This window comes from Nothobranchius furzeri, chromosome 17 (assembly GCF_043380555.1).
Source record: "Nothobranchius furzeri strain GRZ-AD chromosome 17, NfurGRZ-RIMD1, whole genome shotgun sequence".
Lineage (NCBI taxonomy): Eukaryota > Metazoa > Chordata > Actinopteri > Cyprinodontiformes > Nothobranchiidae > Nothobranchius > Nothobranchius furzeri.
In genome coordinates this window covers 53,309,952-53,325,230 of record NC_091757.1, presented here as the reverse complement: position 1 = coordinate 53,325,230, position 15,279 = coordinate 53,309,952, and the positions used below count along the sequence as shown (strand labels likewise).

Genomic DNA, 15,279 nt, shown 5'->3' with positions numbered 1-15,279 from the left:
AACTTTTGGAAGCAGCAGAAGCGTGGAGTTTACAGAAGTAGTTCATGTCAGGTTATTCTTGAGTAGTTTTGCTCCTTCAGCGGTTCAGTGGAGCCCAAGCGATGGCACTTTTTTGCTTGTTAAAATGTCCTCTCAGGGCAGGAGTGAAGCGCTGAAGTGATTGTGGTGGACAGCTTCCAACTGGGACACTGTGTTACTGGGAATAAATATGAAGCCATGCAGTGATGGAAAATTCATCCTACAAGTTGATGTGAACAAATAAAGTCTGTTCTTCCTCTCCCTCTCTTTATAAGTATTTATATTCATATGGAACAGGAAAAGCGATGCCGCTGTAATAACTTACTCTTCTGTCTCCGGTGTCTGAGTGACACCATCTCATACAGCTCTCTTTCTATCAGCCCGTCTCCTTCCTTCTCATCCAGCCATTTCCCACAGGGGAAGGTCTGCTCTATCCCTGTGAATGAACAGTACACAACCACCTGCGGAGAGCATTGATTAGGCTGAGCTGATTCACAGTGCATCACTAGACTTAAGCACCACTGGGTTGTGTAAAAGTGTGCGCACCAATGTACCTTCTCGCAGTACCACCCAGCGTTTACTCCATCGTTATCGTGTCCGATCGTAACTCTGCTGAGGGGACTAAGGAGCGCGGCGATCTCAACGTTAAAGATGTCCGTCAGACTTCGCTCAAACTTCCCTCCTTCCAAAAATACCTGCAGAAAAAGGGAAGCGATTGAGCCTGTTGTTTAAATGTATTCTCAGTGGCTTGAAATGATGGAAAAATAAAATATAAGCGTGGAATATAAAACAATAATACTTAAAAAAAATGTTTGTTAAGCTGAACTATTTCTTGTCTAACATTAATAAAACAGATATGTGATAATTGGTTTTATTTTATGATGTGATAATAAAACAGCAATAGACAAATACAATCTGCCCTTTCTACCTGTAGACCCTCCAACAGAGGGTAGAAGACATGTGAAGGACAGGAAATAGTAAGATTTAATGAAGGTACTAATCCTGATGCTTCATCTGTATGCTTTAAGATCAGAAGGTTAACGTGAGGCACTACTCGGCAAGTGATTACGCATTTTGGACACTCATTTCCTCATTTTAAGGTCACCACTGACACTGGCTGGATAAGAAAGAGATTAATCTTTCCTTTTCTCTTTAATTTAAGCAAAAATCTGCTGATCGTTGTTTTAAATAAGTGCCGTAGCGTTTCTGGTTTTGTATCCTTCCATCACCTTGCCGCTGTTCTTTAGACCTTTGGTACCATGCATCACTATGTGGATTTTGGAGTTGGTCCCTGCTCCTCGGATGTTTCCTGTCACAATCTGCACGTTGTACACGATACCTGGTAGATACAGTTACATGTTAGTTTATCAGAGGTAAAGTCACTCAGCCAGTATGGTTTACTGCTCTGAGCTCTGGAGACACTGAGTAGCAACAAGATCCCTCTGATCTGAACATCAGCGGTCTGACTCAAACATGAATCACGTGGTTGTCTGCAGGTAGAACTGTATCATATAAATGAAACTGTGAAAGATCATTGGACAGAAACAGCTGTTTCATCTTTCCAAGAGTTTATATTTCCTGGTTTAAAAGCCTTTTACTTCCTCACCTGTTGGCTGATTTCCTCCAACCAAGCAGTCCCTCTGAATCTTCCCATCATCCTCGTCCAGAGCAAACCATCGTTCAATGGGAAATTCGTACACCACTTTGTTTCCCATGTCATCCAAAACCACCTGCCATAAAGACAAAAAAAAAACCTAATATAAAAGGAATCTGTATGACTCTTCTACTAAAAACTGCAAAAAAGAGAATCCATCAGGATTCCACACAGAGTCCTCACAGGCTTAGTACTGGGTACTCATGGAGATATTTACTATGCAATGTAGCGACATGAATGGCCTCATTTGTGACCCAAAGGTCACACTTCCCCAGCTGGGTCAAGCTGTCCTGGCTGCACTTCTATTTACAGATTATCCATCACAGGAAACATAAAGTCTGCTGAAAACCATCTTTAATCTGATTGCCTTTTATCTGACTGCTGTTCTATCCGCAAGATGAAGGACACTTCAAGATTTAAAAAAATCCTTTTTAATAAACTCTTTTCACTGTCCTATTACAAGGTTTATAAATAATCATCATGGTTCATTACAAATGTAATTCATTACTGAAATGACTTATTATTCTTTGGTTAATAATAATTATGATTTATGATAATCAGCAATGTTTAACAGTGTAAAGGAGGTCATGTGCACTTATACACACCATGCAGGACACAGAAATCAGGTTGAAGGTAACTGCTCTCACATGTTTTTGCTCCATAACCAAAGCTTTCTATCTCTGAGAGGGCGTGTCCTGAGGTTTTAAGAAAACCAGAACTCCTCAGTTCAAACTCAGTTCGAAGCTCGCCAAAATCTCTCCGTGGCACGAGAGTCCCAGAGGATTGAGACGGCCGCTCGAAGCCTCCACTAAGCTGTTCTGTCACGCCGATAGAATTTCTCCAATAAACGCCACCTGCACCAGCTGACGCAGACTCCTTCAGAGTTCATTTAAGACACAAACTCAACACCTGTGTGCCTGCGGCAACTCTTGGACCACTCGGGTCTTCCCTACCAGACCGAGTACCCAGAGGCTGACAACATCCTCCCTTGACCTCCGGATCCACACAGAGGGTCGTCTGAACGGTGAGGTAGAACACAGATTGCGTCCGTATGCTGTTCCCCTTAAGAGATAACTTAGCTCAGCTGCAAAACAGCTCTTTCACCCAGAACGCGTTTCTCTCTATGAAAGAAACCTTCTGAGATTCCATTCACGCATCCAACATACGCATTTCATTTTAGTCCTCATCCAGACACAGGTTGCTTTTAATACCAAGTTTTAACATCAAAGTTTTATAAATTGTCTTTTAAATCGTCATCTTTAAATTGTTAGTAATAAATTCTTAACTTTTTAAACCTGACTCTTCTTTGAAATGAAACACATAAAGGTGCATATTTGGTTATTGAACGAGCAAAGATTCCTTTTAAATCTTCTGATTTAATAAATAAACTTTTGCTATTAATTTAAATCTCTTAAATTAAATATTAATCTTTGGATTAAATATAGACCACGCCAGTTGGTGTATGAACTTCTATCGATTATATAAATATCCGTGGATAGCTATGTAAATATAAGTTCATAAGCCAAATTGTTTGATCTTTCTCAGGATTTAGCCAAGCTGAGAGCAAACAGCGTTAAATTCTAGCATTGTCTACGCTACAGCAATAAGTACTGAGTTATTATGGGGATACTTTCAAAGTACACCAGTAAGTACTGGTTACAACCTGGTTGTGGATGAACAAAAAAAAGTTCAAGCCAGATTTCATCTTCCTAACTTCTTTGTTTTACTTTCACAGTGAGATAAAGCAGCAAAAACTTATAAAATGCTAATTTCTGGTCACAAGTGAACCTTGGTGTCAGTTGGCGCTGTAGAAACAAACAAATCTCCTGACTCAGTGTGTGTGTGTTGTAAGGCTATCCCTTAATGAGGTGCGGTTTTCCTTTACACAGAGGGTAGAATGACGACATGCGTGTCCTGCCTTTGTCAACGCGCGTGTCAGTTTGCATCTCTCAGCTAGCACAGCAGAGGCAGCAACCTCAGATTGGAGAAACTGACAGGAAATCAGGAGGTCCTGCAGATGAATTAGCCTTAAGACTGATTCAAAAACTAAAAAAGGTCAGTGTGATATTGTGGGTTTTATAACTTTTTTTATTACCTTTTCCACAAACCATCCTGCTGATGAGCCTTTGTTATTATGGCCGATGGTTATCTTCCTAATTTTTCCCAAATTTGGTGCATCAAAGGTGAACTTGTCCTCTGTGCCTTTTTCAAAGTTGTTTTTGTCGCTGTCAAGCCGCCTCTCCCCTGGAATGAAACAGTATAGTCAGATTTTTATGTCACTCCACTGTTATGCATAAAATCTAGCCTCCACCTGAGAAAAAGCTATACCTGTATCCCCAAATTCCCCAAAGATGTTGATGAAAACGTCTGCGTCGGTGCCGCTTCCTTTCATGTCAGCAGTGAAAACACTCACTGCATATTTATTATCTGGGAAAACACACATAAAAAAAACAGTTTCACCTCTGCGTTTTGGGCTTTTACAGAGCAGTCTTTTAGTTAGTTAACGTCTATGACTGAAGTAACAATAGATAGATCTTTCAAACTTGAAGCTAGAACTTTAACATTGATCTCCGTGATTTTTGGGTTAGAAACTTGACACCACTCTACACCTCTCAGCTGGCGAGATACATCAGGGGTTGTTGTCCTAGGGGCGGCTCTTTACCTACTTCACGGATGTTAGCTGTAATGCTAGCAGTTAGCATTTTCAGTTTGCTACTCATCAATAAAAAGCACAAGAAAAAGAAAGTAATGTCTTTGGAGGCGAAGCAAAACCAAAAATCAGTGAACATTGGCACGGCCAAAGTCTACAAAATCCCTGACTGATGATGACCTGGCTGTGTTGCTACTGGACTTAAGTAATAATATTTTAGTGAGGAACCTTTAACTTCGTGGTTTACTTTAGTTAGTGTAGGGTAGTGGTCGGAGGGACCGGTGGCGCCAGTACTCAGCAACCTCGCCTCTGTCAGTGTGCTCAGGGCAGCTGTGGCTACATCGTAGCTCATCCCCACCACCGTGTGAATGTGCGTGTGAATGGGTGAATGACTGATTGTGTTGTAAAGTGCCTTGAGGGGTTCCAAGACTTTGGAAGACGTTACGTCCAATACAGGCCATTTATCATTTGTCATGATTTGAGGATGGTTAGGACCCAAAATGCAGATACCCAGGATGTCACGAGGCAGGAGTGGATATATAAAGTAAAATCCTTTTATTTATAGGATGAACCCAAGCGAACATAAATCCAAAAGGGCAGGAAGCCAAATCCAAAAATCCAGGAAATGATCAGGAGATCCAAAAACACTAGGGAAACGAGCAGACTGACAGAATAAAACACAATGGACCGACACAACACAGAGACAAAACAGGGCTTATATACACTGGGGAGGAGCAATTAGGGAAACAGGCAGCAGGTGTGTGGAGTGAACCAGAGGAGGGCAGATAAACCTAAAACTATAAAACACAAAACTAAACCTAAAGCCTGAGGGAAGGACTGATACACAAACATACACATACACACACACACAAAACACCGAGCTGGGGAAGGACACGCACACACACACACACAAACACCGAGCTGGGGAAGGACACGCACGCACGCAAACACACACACACACACACACACACACACACACACACACACACACACAAACACCGAGCTGGGGAATGACACACACACACCGAGCTGGGGACAAAGAGGCTGGAGCTACACCTGGAGGGGCTGGGGATGACTTAATGAACACCGGACCTGAGGGGAATGATCAGAAGGGCTACAACAGAAGACACATAAATAAGACGCAGACAAAGGACACATAAGGGCGCTATGAGACACAAAAGGGGAATCTAGAGAGGGATGAAGAACTGGAGGGGCTGGGGAACAAAGGGACACAGAACATGACACCATTATGCCATTTAGTTAGCTCATGTTAGTGTTAGCGCGTTGTTAGCGCTAGCTACAGTGGGCTGCAGCAGGGTTGTTTACGACACTTGTAATTCCACTTTCAACCAGTAGGGCAGAGGAGCAGGAAACTGTCTAGTTACTGTAAATAACTTTTTCGTTCCGTTGAGGGTTTTGTGATAGGTCAAGTCATAGAAACGAAACCAACAACAAAGTTGAAGAACCTTGTTCTGTATGTAATGTAAATGTAAATGTTTAGTGTTACTTTAAAGCAAATGATGTCATACATTTGGGCATGTCCATGGGGTCCATGGTGGCCAGCAGGTCTCGAGCACACAGACCATCTCCTTCCTCTCGACTGAGCCAGTTGTTACAAGCAAAGTAGAACCTCAAGTGAGGTCGGATCACATCTGTGATGACGACTCGGTCCAGGAACCAGCTCGCACTCAAGCCGGTGCTGTCGTGTTCAATCCTGGAAGAACATAGTAACTTAACTTTGTGTCAAATACTTTTTACTTTAAGTATTGGACTTCTTTTCTACACCTTATCTTTTTCAGGGGTCCCACATTGTGAGTTCTGATTCTGAAAACGTCTGTTTTGGCTCTCTCAAACGCCGTTCGACTCCTGGAAATACAAAAGCAGCTCAATCCTGTGTTCTGCTCTCATTTTAATTTAACTTTAATAAAAACCTAGAGTCGATGCACATTTAGACAGGGAAGAAAATATTTTATATTAAAAAAAATCTTAAAAAATGCAAAATTCGGGTGAAACTATGCAGCAAATCAAATTCATGCAAACAGATTAACACAGTGCATGCAGTCTGTCATGACTTTTAGAAAATACTCACTTCTTTTCTGTGCTGTGAAAGTGGAGAAAAGCATGAGGTCAGACACGGCACCATAGGCATAAAAATGATTTTTTTAGACGAGTTTTGTTGTTTTCTGGTTATAACTTACTTGCTGGCCAAGTGAATTTTAGGTGTGATGCCATAATCTCCAAAGAGAGTGATGAACACATTGGCGTCCGTTCCTGCTCCTCTCTCATCTCCAGTGATGGTCACCACCTCATAAACTGGAAGGCAGAGGTGGAAAGAGTACTGAAATGTCCTACTCAAGTACGAGTACCAATACTTTGATCATTTTTTACTCAAGTACAAGTAAAAGTACTTGCCAAAATTTTTACTCAAGTAAAAGTAAAAAGTATTGTAAATAAAATTTACTCAAAGTAAAAGTTACTTAGTTACATTTTTGTCAGCGTAAAGATGGCTACATCGGTGCAAAACCACAGCAGTTCACAACACTCTAGTGTGCACGCACACACACACAGCAGCATGTTAGAATCATTTGAACGACTAATTGAACTACACTGAACTGCTTTTGTAATACTTTAATCTCTTATTCTTGAGTAAAATAAAGAAACAAGCTAAATCATCACATATCTGTGGCATCAAGAAGCATCTTCTGAGTTCAAACACAGGGATGGAGCACAATGTTTACTGAAACTGAAACAGTGGTGGAAAGTAATGAATTACATTTACTCACGTTACTGTAAATGAGTAGATTTTTTGTATATTTATACTCTTTAAGTCGTTTTTAAAATCTGTACTTTTACTTTTACTTGAGTAAGTTTTTTCAAAAGAATTGTAGTTCTCTACATTTTAAATCAAATCTGTTATTGAGTAAAAAGAAGTTGTAGGCTTAATAAATTAAAAGCACGTGTCGCAGCGTCGGAACTGAAAGAAGAAGAAGAAAATATCATTTCTATAGCGCCTCTCAAGATAAAAATCACGAGGCGCTTCACAAAAACAAAAAAAAAATGTTAAAATATAAAAAAAACATTTAGAAAATGTTTAAAAATATATTTAAAATGAGCAAAAATAGGCAATTGGGATTTAAAAGAAAAAAAATTAAGAAAGAGAGAGAGTGAACAGGAAAGAGGGAAATCAGTGGATCCTGAGGAAGGTGGAATAGGTGGGGAGAGCAGAATAAAGAGAGAGTGGTGAAGAAGGTCATACAAAAACCAGCTTGAACAAGTGAGTCTTCAGCTGCTTTTTAAAGGAGACCACCGAGTCCACTGATCTCAGGCTCAGGGGGAGAGAGGTCCAGAGTCTGGGGGCCACAGCAACAAATGATCTGTCACCTCTGGTCTTTAGCCTGGTGCTGCACAACCAGTAGGCTTTGGTCACTGGACCTCAGGGACCTGCTGGGGGTGTAGGGACTAAGAAGATCACCAATGTAAGATGGTGCTTGTCCATGTAAGGCCCTACAGACCAGAACCAGGATCTTGAAATGAACCCTGAAGTTGACTGGCAGCCAGTGAAGCTGGAGGAGAAGCGGGGTGATGTGGGTGTGTTTGGAGGACTTGGTCAGAAGCCGAGCACAGGCGTTCTGAACCACCTGTAGACGGTTCAGGGAGGTTCTGCTCAGACACGTGAAAAGAAGGTTACAGTAGTCTAAGCGCGAGGAGATGAAGGTGTGGAGAACTGTCTCAAGTTCAGAGCGAGAAAGAGACACCTGCACGAGCGCCGCGTCTAAACCGTGTGGGTGTACACTTTTGCTCCAAAACATCAGTTCAGTCCCTGTGATCCACTCCCTGTTTACCTCCTCTCTCCCTCCTCTCCTGTGGGTTGGAACCCGCACCTTCGTGCTCCGGTGTTACGTCATCAGAGTTCTGCTCGGTTTGGTTCCGTGTTTGAAATACGTTTCCCTACCGCTCCGCACGGCAGCGGCAAAATAACGTTTAGCGCTTATAACAAACGGATTCTCAGCGCTTTGCTCATAAAACAGAAGACCTGCAGGCCTCTGTGAGTTAAAACATCCTGATACTGTTCAGGTGTAAACATTGTGCTCCATCCCTGTGTTTGAACTCAGAAGATGCTTCTTGATGACACAGATATGTGATGATTTAGCGTGTTTCTTTATTTTACTCCAGAATAAGAGATTAAAGTATTACTAAAGCAGTTCAATGTAGTTCAATTAGTCGTTCAAATGATTCTAACATGCTGCAGTGTGTGTGTGTGCGTGCACACTAGCGTGTTGTGAACTGCTGTGGTTTTGCACTGATGTAGCCATCTTTACGCTGACAAAAATGTAACTAAGTAACTTTTACTTTGAGTACATTTTATTTACAATACTTTTTACTTTGACTTGAGTAAAAATTTAGGCAAGTACTTTTACTTGTACTTGAGTAAAAAAAATTATCAAAGTATTGGTACTCATACTTGAGTAGGACATTAGTACTCTTTCCACCTCAGAACAGTATCAGGATGTTTTAACTCACAGAGGCCTGCATGTCTTCTGTTTTATGAGCAAAGCGCTGAGAATCCGCTTGTTATGAGCGCTAAACGTTATTTTGCCGCTGCCGTGCGGAGCGGTAGGGAAACGTATTTCAAACACGGAACCGAATCTCGCTACCGAACCGAGCAGAACTCTGATGACGTAACACCGGAGCGCGAAGGTGCGGGTTCCAACCCACAGGAGAGGAGGGAGAGAGGAGGTAAACAGCGAGTGGATCCCAGGGACTGAACTGATGTTTTGGAGCAAAAGTGTACACCCCCACCCCCACGGTTTAGACGCGGCGCTCGTGCAGGTGTCTCTTTCAGTTCCGACGCTGCGACACGTGCTTTTAATTTATTAAGCCTACAATTTATTTGTACTCAGTAACAGATATGATTTAAAATGTAGAGAATTACAATTCCTTTGAAAAAACGTACTCAAGTAAAAGTAAAAGTACAGAGTTTAAAAACGACTTAAAAAGTATAAATATACAAAAAAGCTACTGAATTACAGTGACGTGAGTAAATGTAATTCGTTATTTTCCACCTCTGCTGGAAGGGTTTAATGGGAGTTTAGTGTTAGAAGGGCCAGACTGATACGCTGCATTGTCTTTGAGAAAAATAAATGTATATGTCAAATTTCGTGCGGCTCATTATGCAGAATGGCCGAGAATATCAGCCTACCATTACTATCAGCCAATATTGGCATTAAAATATTATAATAGAAATGATCTGTATCAGGTTTTTATTTTGACTTGACATTTACACTATTATAAATCAAACGTTCATCTTCTGTGATGTTTATAGTCATTTTAGTGGCAGCTTTTATCTTTACAGCCTCCAGTGATAAACGTAAAACTACCACTTTGTTAAAGGTTAGTGGCAAGTGTTCTGTAGACAGACGATACGTTACTGTCAGCATTATCCTACCTGTCAGGTAACGTGACAGTGAGCATTAAACCAATGCAGACTCCTGTAACGGCAATCAAGGATCCTCCTCCTCTCTGAGGGTCAAATATCTCTTACTTGGGCACGCCACACATCAGGTCTTCACACAACACCAGGACGTTTATATATAAAGTAGAGATTTTTGTCCTAAAGAAATTGAGGAGTTACCTTTCTTTTTGTGGTACTCGTCCTCGTAATCCTCCAGGCGTTCGGGCTCGTAGCTACGAAGTTCTTTCTCATAAATTTCAGCATAGTTCTCAATCTTTTTCTTTTTGCCTTTTGTCTTCTTGGTGTCTTCGTCGCTGTCGCCCTTCACTGAACCTTTCTTCTTCTTCTTCTTTTTCTTGTCCTCATCTTCATCATCTCCTCCCTTTTTGCTTTTGTTTTTATCCTTTGCTCCCATCTTGTCTTTGACGGAGGATTTCTTTGAGGGTTTCCTGGTGGCTTCGATCACATCAGGGAGTTTCTCTCCTTTCTTTTTACCTTTTGGCTCATTGTTGTTGTCCTCGCTGCTCAGCTCAGCCTCACTCTCTTCTTTGGCCTTTTCTTTTGTACTCTTAACCTTTTTCTTCTTCTTGGTGCTCTTTACTTGCCCTCCTCTTGCATCAGAGTCTTCTTCTTCATCACTGCCCTTCTTCTTTTCTCTAGCATTCTTTGATTCACCTACCTGCTTGCCTTTCTTCTTCTGCTCGGGTTCCTGATCCTCCGAGTCGTCGTCATCCACATCTTTGGTTTCTTTCTCTGCTCTTTGAGACGCTTTTTTCTTTTTTGTGGGCATCTTTAATTTATTTACTCCCTTGTAACTGATTCCTGGGTGTTCCGGTGAAACTTGATTAAACTGACCTGTGGCTGCGCAGGAGCGACCAGCTGGCAGGACGAGCCGGAGTCGGATCTTACAAACTGCCTTTTGGTGCCTGGGAAACCCCACGCTACTGCTGCTGCAGCAGATGCTCTGACCTCATTAACATGATGGACGGCGTGTCGTCACCTGATCAGAGGAGGAAACCCTTTTCTTGGAAGGGTGAGGTAATACAGTATAATAGAGAGATGAAGAGAAACAGGTCTTTTTTTAAAATAGAAACTTGCATAGAGATTAAGCATTTTGTGTGTGTGTGTGTGTGTGGGGGGGGGGGGGGGGGGGGGCTACCCCCTGGACAGAGAGCCAGTCCATCGCAGGGCAGTGAAACTGAGCCATATTCCCCAAATTTAGATAAGTGGAGAAAAAGCATTTTGTAACCTGCCCAGTCATTCTCCTAATTAGCTTTAGCTTAGCATAAACAATGTGAGTGGTAACAGCTAGCATGTGATGTTAAAATGTCGTGGAAGTTACTCAACAATGATCACAAGTTTTCTTTGTGACCTCAATTATCATATCAACTTCATAAGAAAAGAAAGCGAAGAAATTACAGAAGTCAGTTACAACAAAGTGCTGGTGCAAGCCTCCACTGGAAGGTGCAAGGACATGACACATTAGACGCAAAAGACACCTACTTCCTCTGTCATGAACTCGGCCTTTTTTAGATCAATGTACTATGCTGTTCCTTCAAAAAAAAAAAAAAAAAACTAGAGCACGTATAAGCCTAGTAGCCATGCATTTGCATTTATGGAAGTGTAGGGTACTTTGAATTTGAATGATTGAAATGCTAGCTGTTACCATTCACTTACATTGCTTATGCTAAGCTAAAGCTAACAGAATACTGCCCAATTAGGAGATTGAAAAATGCCTTTCCACACTTATCTAACTCTGGAGAATACGGCAATAGAGTTCATTTCAGTTGGGGGTGCACTATCCTTCTCAAGATGAACAAACTAAAGAGAATGAACTGAAGAGCTTTTTATTTTTATAATTGTTGTAAAATATTAGTTTTGCCACACTAAATGAAAATGTAAATTTTTTATGAAATTTTTGATTTTACAAACAAAAGAAAAAAACAACAAGCCAAGGATTAAGATTACATTTTAGGGTTGTGTAATTATTTCTGTTTATCAATTTTTTTTGTATCTTAATTTGGGTTATTTTATTCCCAACTTACCACGTCCTATATCAGAACATAAAAATATGTTTGACCAGAATATTACAAGGTTAAAGATTAGAGAATCCGTCTTTAAAAATAAAATAAGGACCATTTTTGTCGCTTTTTCAGATTACTGCAGCCAGCAGAGGGAGATGTTGCCTTTGTCTTTATTCTGCATGTAATTACAACCATTCAGCAGAGATTGAACACTGGTTGCATCAGTCAGATGTTTTATCAGAAAAAAACAGATGGGTCATACATTTACCCTCAAGCCTTTTTCTTCTTCTTCTGTGAAATATACAATGAAATCCAACGAGCGTGAAATACAACCTGGGAAGTTAGAGCTTTGTTTAATGTCTCAAAGAAACACAGTTAAAATCTAATAATATAATGTGTAAAAGGCAGAATACAAGCAGCAAATCCAGTTTATTGCTGATTTCTTGTGGTTTAAGAAGGTCATTATAAACAGATGGGTATTAAATGACTCTCCATCTTATTTTTATTTGGTGTCTAATGGTTTTTTGTGTCATCACTTTGTTTCTCTTGGCTGCATTTTTCACTTGAAAGGTGTTTTTAGTCCAAATGAATCCTTGGATCTTTTTCCTCAGACATTCTTTTTCCTACACAGAACATTGATTCAGAAAGATTAGGAGCTGTCCATCTGCAGTCTGTGATTAACCTTTGTGGCCATGAGTCGACACAATACATGCTTTATTGTCATAATTAATCCTGTAACTCATCACGTTAGCCTGACTTAAAAGCTGAACTTGTTTATGGCTTTGCTATGTGCCACCTGCAGTATGACTCATTTATGCAGCTCCTCTTTCATTTAATTGTTTTAAATGGACCCACCAACTGTTTTCGGCTTCAAAAGTAAAACGAATCAACAGATTTATTAGATGAAACAGATGTTCCTGTGTAACTAAACACAAACCAGCTAATTTTATTAAAAACGAGTACAACAAATTCAGATTATTCCGTTTCTAAGATGCTTGTCAGTAATAAATACAGAACATTTGGATGTTTGTCCTCATGATCTAAACAGGCTGGTTGCAGTAAATCAGCTGACTTTCATCGAGCAGTTTGGACAACAGAGAAGCAGATCAGTCATCATCAGGGACCAGAAACTGGACATTTATCAGTCTTCCCTGTAATCACAGATTCAAAGCCTCTCGAATCATCACAGAAACAAACCACAGCTACTGATCCAGATTATATTTGTCCTTTCTGGTTCACTGGCAAACCAAAAGGAAAGACAACAGAGTTGCATGAAAGAGCTGAATCCTCAAAGCACGGTTAATTTTATTATTATTACTTGTTTCATTTCATATATCACAAAACCGATAACTGAACAAAAAAGTAATTTAAAGCAACACTGGACAGTTTCCTTCTCCTTTGCCCTACTGGTTCAAAGTGGAATTACAACTGTCAGTAACAACCCTGCTTGCGGCCTGCTGTAGCTAGCGCTAACAATGAGCTAACTCTAACATGAGCCAACTATCACTAAAATAAGCCACAAAGTAAGAAGAGCCACACTGTTCGACAAAAAGTAATATTACACACAAGTCCAGTAGCAACAAAGTCATGCAGCTCACCAAAAGTCCGTGATTTGTAGCCTTTAGCTCCCTTATGCTAGTGTAGGCCATGCCGACGTTCCTTTCAGTTTTAGCTCTTTGCTTCACTTCCAGAGGCGTTACTCTCGTACTTTAACTTCCAGTTTCCGCCATATTGCCAACAGAAACGCAAACTCCTTCTTTTTCTTCTTCTTGTGCTTTTTATTGATGATCAGTGAACTGAAAATGCTACCCGCTCGCATTGCAGCTAACAGCCGTGAAGCAGGTAAGGAGCTCCCGCTGAAGAAGAAGAAAATTTAATTTCCATAGCGCCTCTCAAGATAAAAATCACGAGCCGCTTCACAAAAACAAAAATGTAAAAATATAAAAAAGAATTTAGAAAATGGTTAAAAATATATTTTAAATGAGCAAAACATTGACGATTGTGATTAAAAAAAATTTAAGAAAGAGAGAGAGTGAACAGGAAAGAGGGAAATCTGTGGATCATGAGGAAGGTGGAATAGGTGGGGAGAGCAGAATAAAGAGAAAGTGGTGAAGAAGGTCATACAAAAGCCAGCTTGAACAGGTGAGTCTTCAGCTGCTTTTTAAAGGAGACCACTGAGTCCACTGATCTCAGGCTCAGGGGGAGAGAGTTCCAGAGTCTGGGGTCCACAGCAGCAAATGATCTGTCACCTCTGGTCTTTAGCCTGGTGCTGCACAACCAGTAGGCTTTGGTCACTGGACCTCAGGGACCTGCTGGGGGTGTAGGGACTAAGAAGATCACCAATGTAAGATGGTGCTTGTCCATGTAAGGCCCTATAGACCAGAACCAGGATCTTGAAATGAACCCTGAAGTTGACTGGCAGCCAGTGAAGCTGGAGGAGAAGCGGGGTGATGTGGGTGTATTTGGAGGACTTGGTCAGAAGCCGAGCACAGGCATTCTGAACCACCTGCAGACGGTTCAGGGAGGTTCTGCTCAGACACGTGAAAAGAGAGTTACAGTAGTCTAAGCGTGAGGAGATGAAGGTGTGGAGAACTGTCTCAAGTTCAGAGCGGGACAGAATGGGACTCAGCTTAGCAACGTTCCTGAGATGGAAGAAGGAAGAGCGAACAAGAGAACTGACATGAGAATCCAGGGTGAGAGCTGGGTCAAAGGTCATGCCAAGATTCCTGACGGAAGGTTTGGTGTGAGAAGCAAGCTGACCAAGAGAGTCTCTGACTTTGGGAACCAGCTCGTCTGGGGCCAGTGTTGCCACAGTTACTTTGACAAAGTAATATATTACAGACTACTAATTACTCCTTTCAAAAGTAACTTAGTTACTTTACTGATTACTTTATTTTTAAAGTAACTAAGTTAGATTACTAGTTATTTTATTGGTTACTTTCAGAAGCTGCCAATAACACTCCCCACTGCCTCAACATAAAAACTTCAACCGGTTTTGCCAATACTCACTTTATTGGAAGTGTATTTTAACAGTAATGTCAACAATATATCTCCTGACATTTGAAGTTGAACTTAAAACTTTTTTCCTGACAGAAATACTTGTTTGTATGAAAATAAAGAAAGTCTTTGACTTTATTTAACATAAATACTTAAAAAAAAGGAGTCTTTCTTGACTTCATTTCACATGAAAGCTTTTTATAAAAAACAAACAAAGAGTCTTTCTTGACTTCCCTTAAGATACTTTTCATACCATCCACATGTAAGCACTATTGTCCGCTTTTGTAACTTTGGAGTAATCTTATGAAAAAAAAGAGAATGCAGGTCCAACTTAAATTGCCTTACTTCCTTGCAAGTAATTGATTTAAGTTAATCAACTTGAAAACTTTAATAAATTTATTAATTGACTTTGATAAATTTAATTCAATTACTTGTAAATAGTTCTTTAAATTGGATTCCCTATTCTCTTTTTTTCAGTACATGT

The 15,279-nt window shown here is 40.6% G+C and overlaps 1 protein-coding gene across 1 annotated transcript in view; it reads right to left on the bottom strand.

The window, feature by feature from the left end:
* Positions 1-10,907, bottom strand: part of loxhd1b (lipoxygenase homology PLAT domains 1b) — a 40,521-nt gene extending 29,614 nt beyond the window's left edge. Inside the window, exons 1-10 of the mRNA XM_070546160.1 lie at positions 9,955-10,907; positions 6,521-6,635; positions 6,108-6,188; positions 5,852-6,036; positions 4,001-4,099; positions 3,768-3,916; positions 1,625-1,748; positions 1,248-1,357; positions 573-713; positions 344-479 (exon numbers count right to left, since the gene is read on the bottom strand). Coding sequence (XP_070402261.1) covers positions 344-479; positions 573-713; positions 1,248-1,357; positions 1,625-1,748; positions 3,768-3,916; positions 4,001-4,099; positions 5,852-6,036; positions 6,108-6,188; positions 6,521-6,635; positions 9,955-10,564 — 1,750 coding nt within the window. The 5' untranslated portion in view covers positions 10,565-10,907. The remainder of the gene's footprint in view (positions 1-343; positions 480-572; positions 714-1,247; positions 1,358-1,624; positions 1,749-3,767; positions 3,917-4,000; positions 4,100-5,851; positions 6,037-6,107; positions 6,189-6,520; positions 6,636-9,954) is intronic.
* Between the last annotated feature and the right edge of the window lie 4,372 nt (positions 10,908-15,279).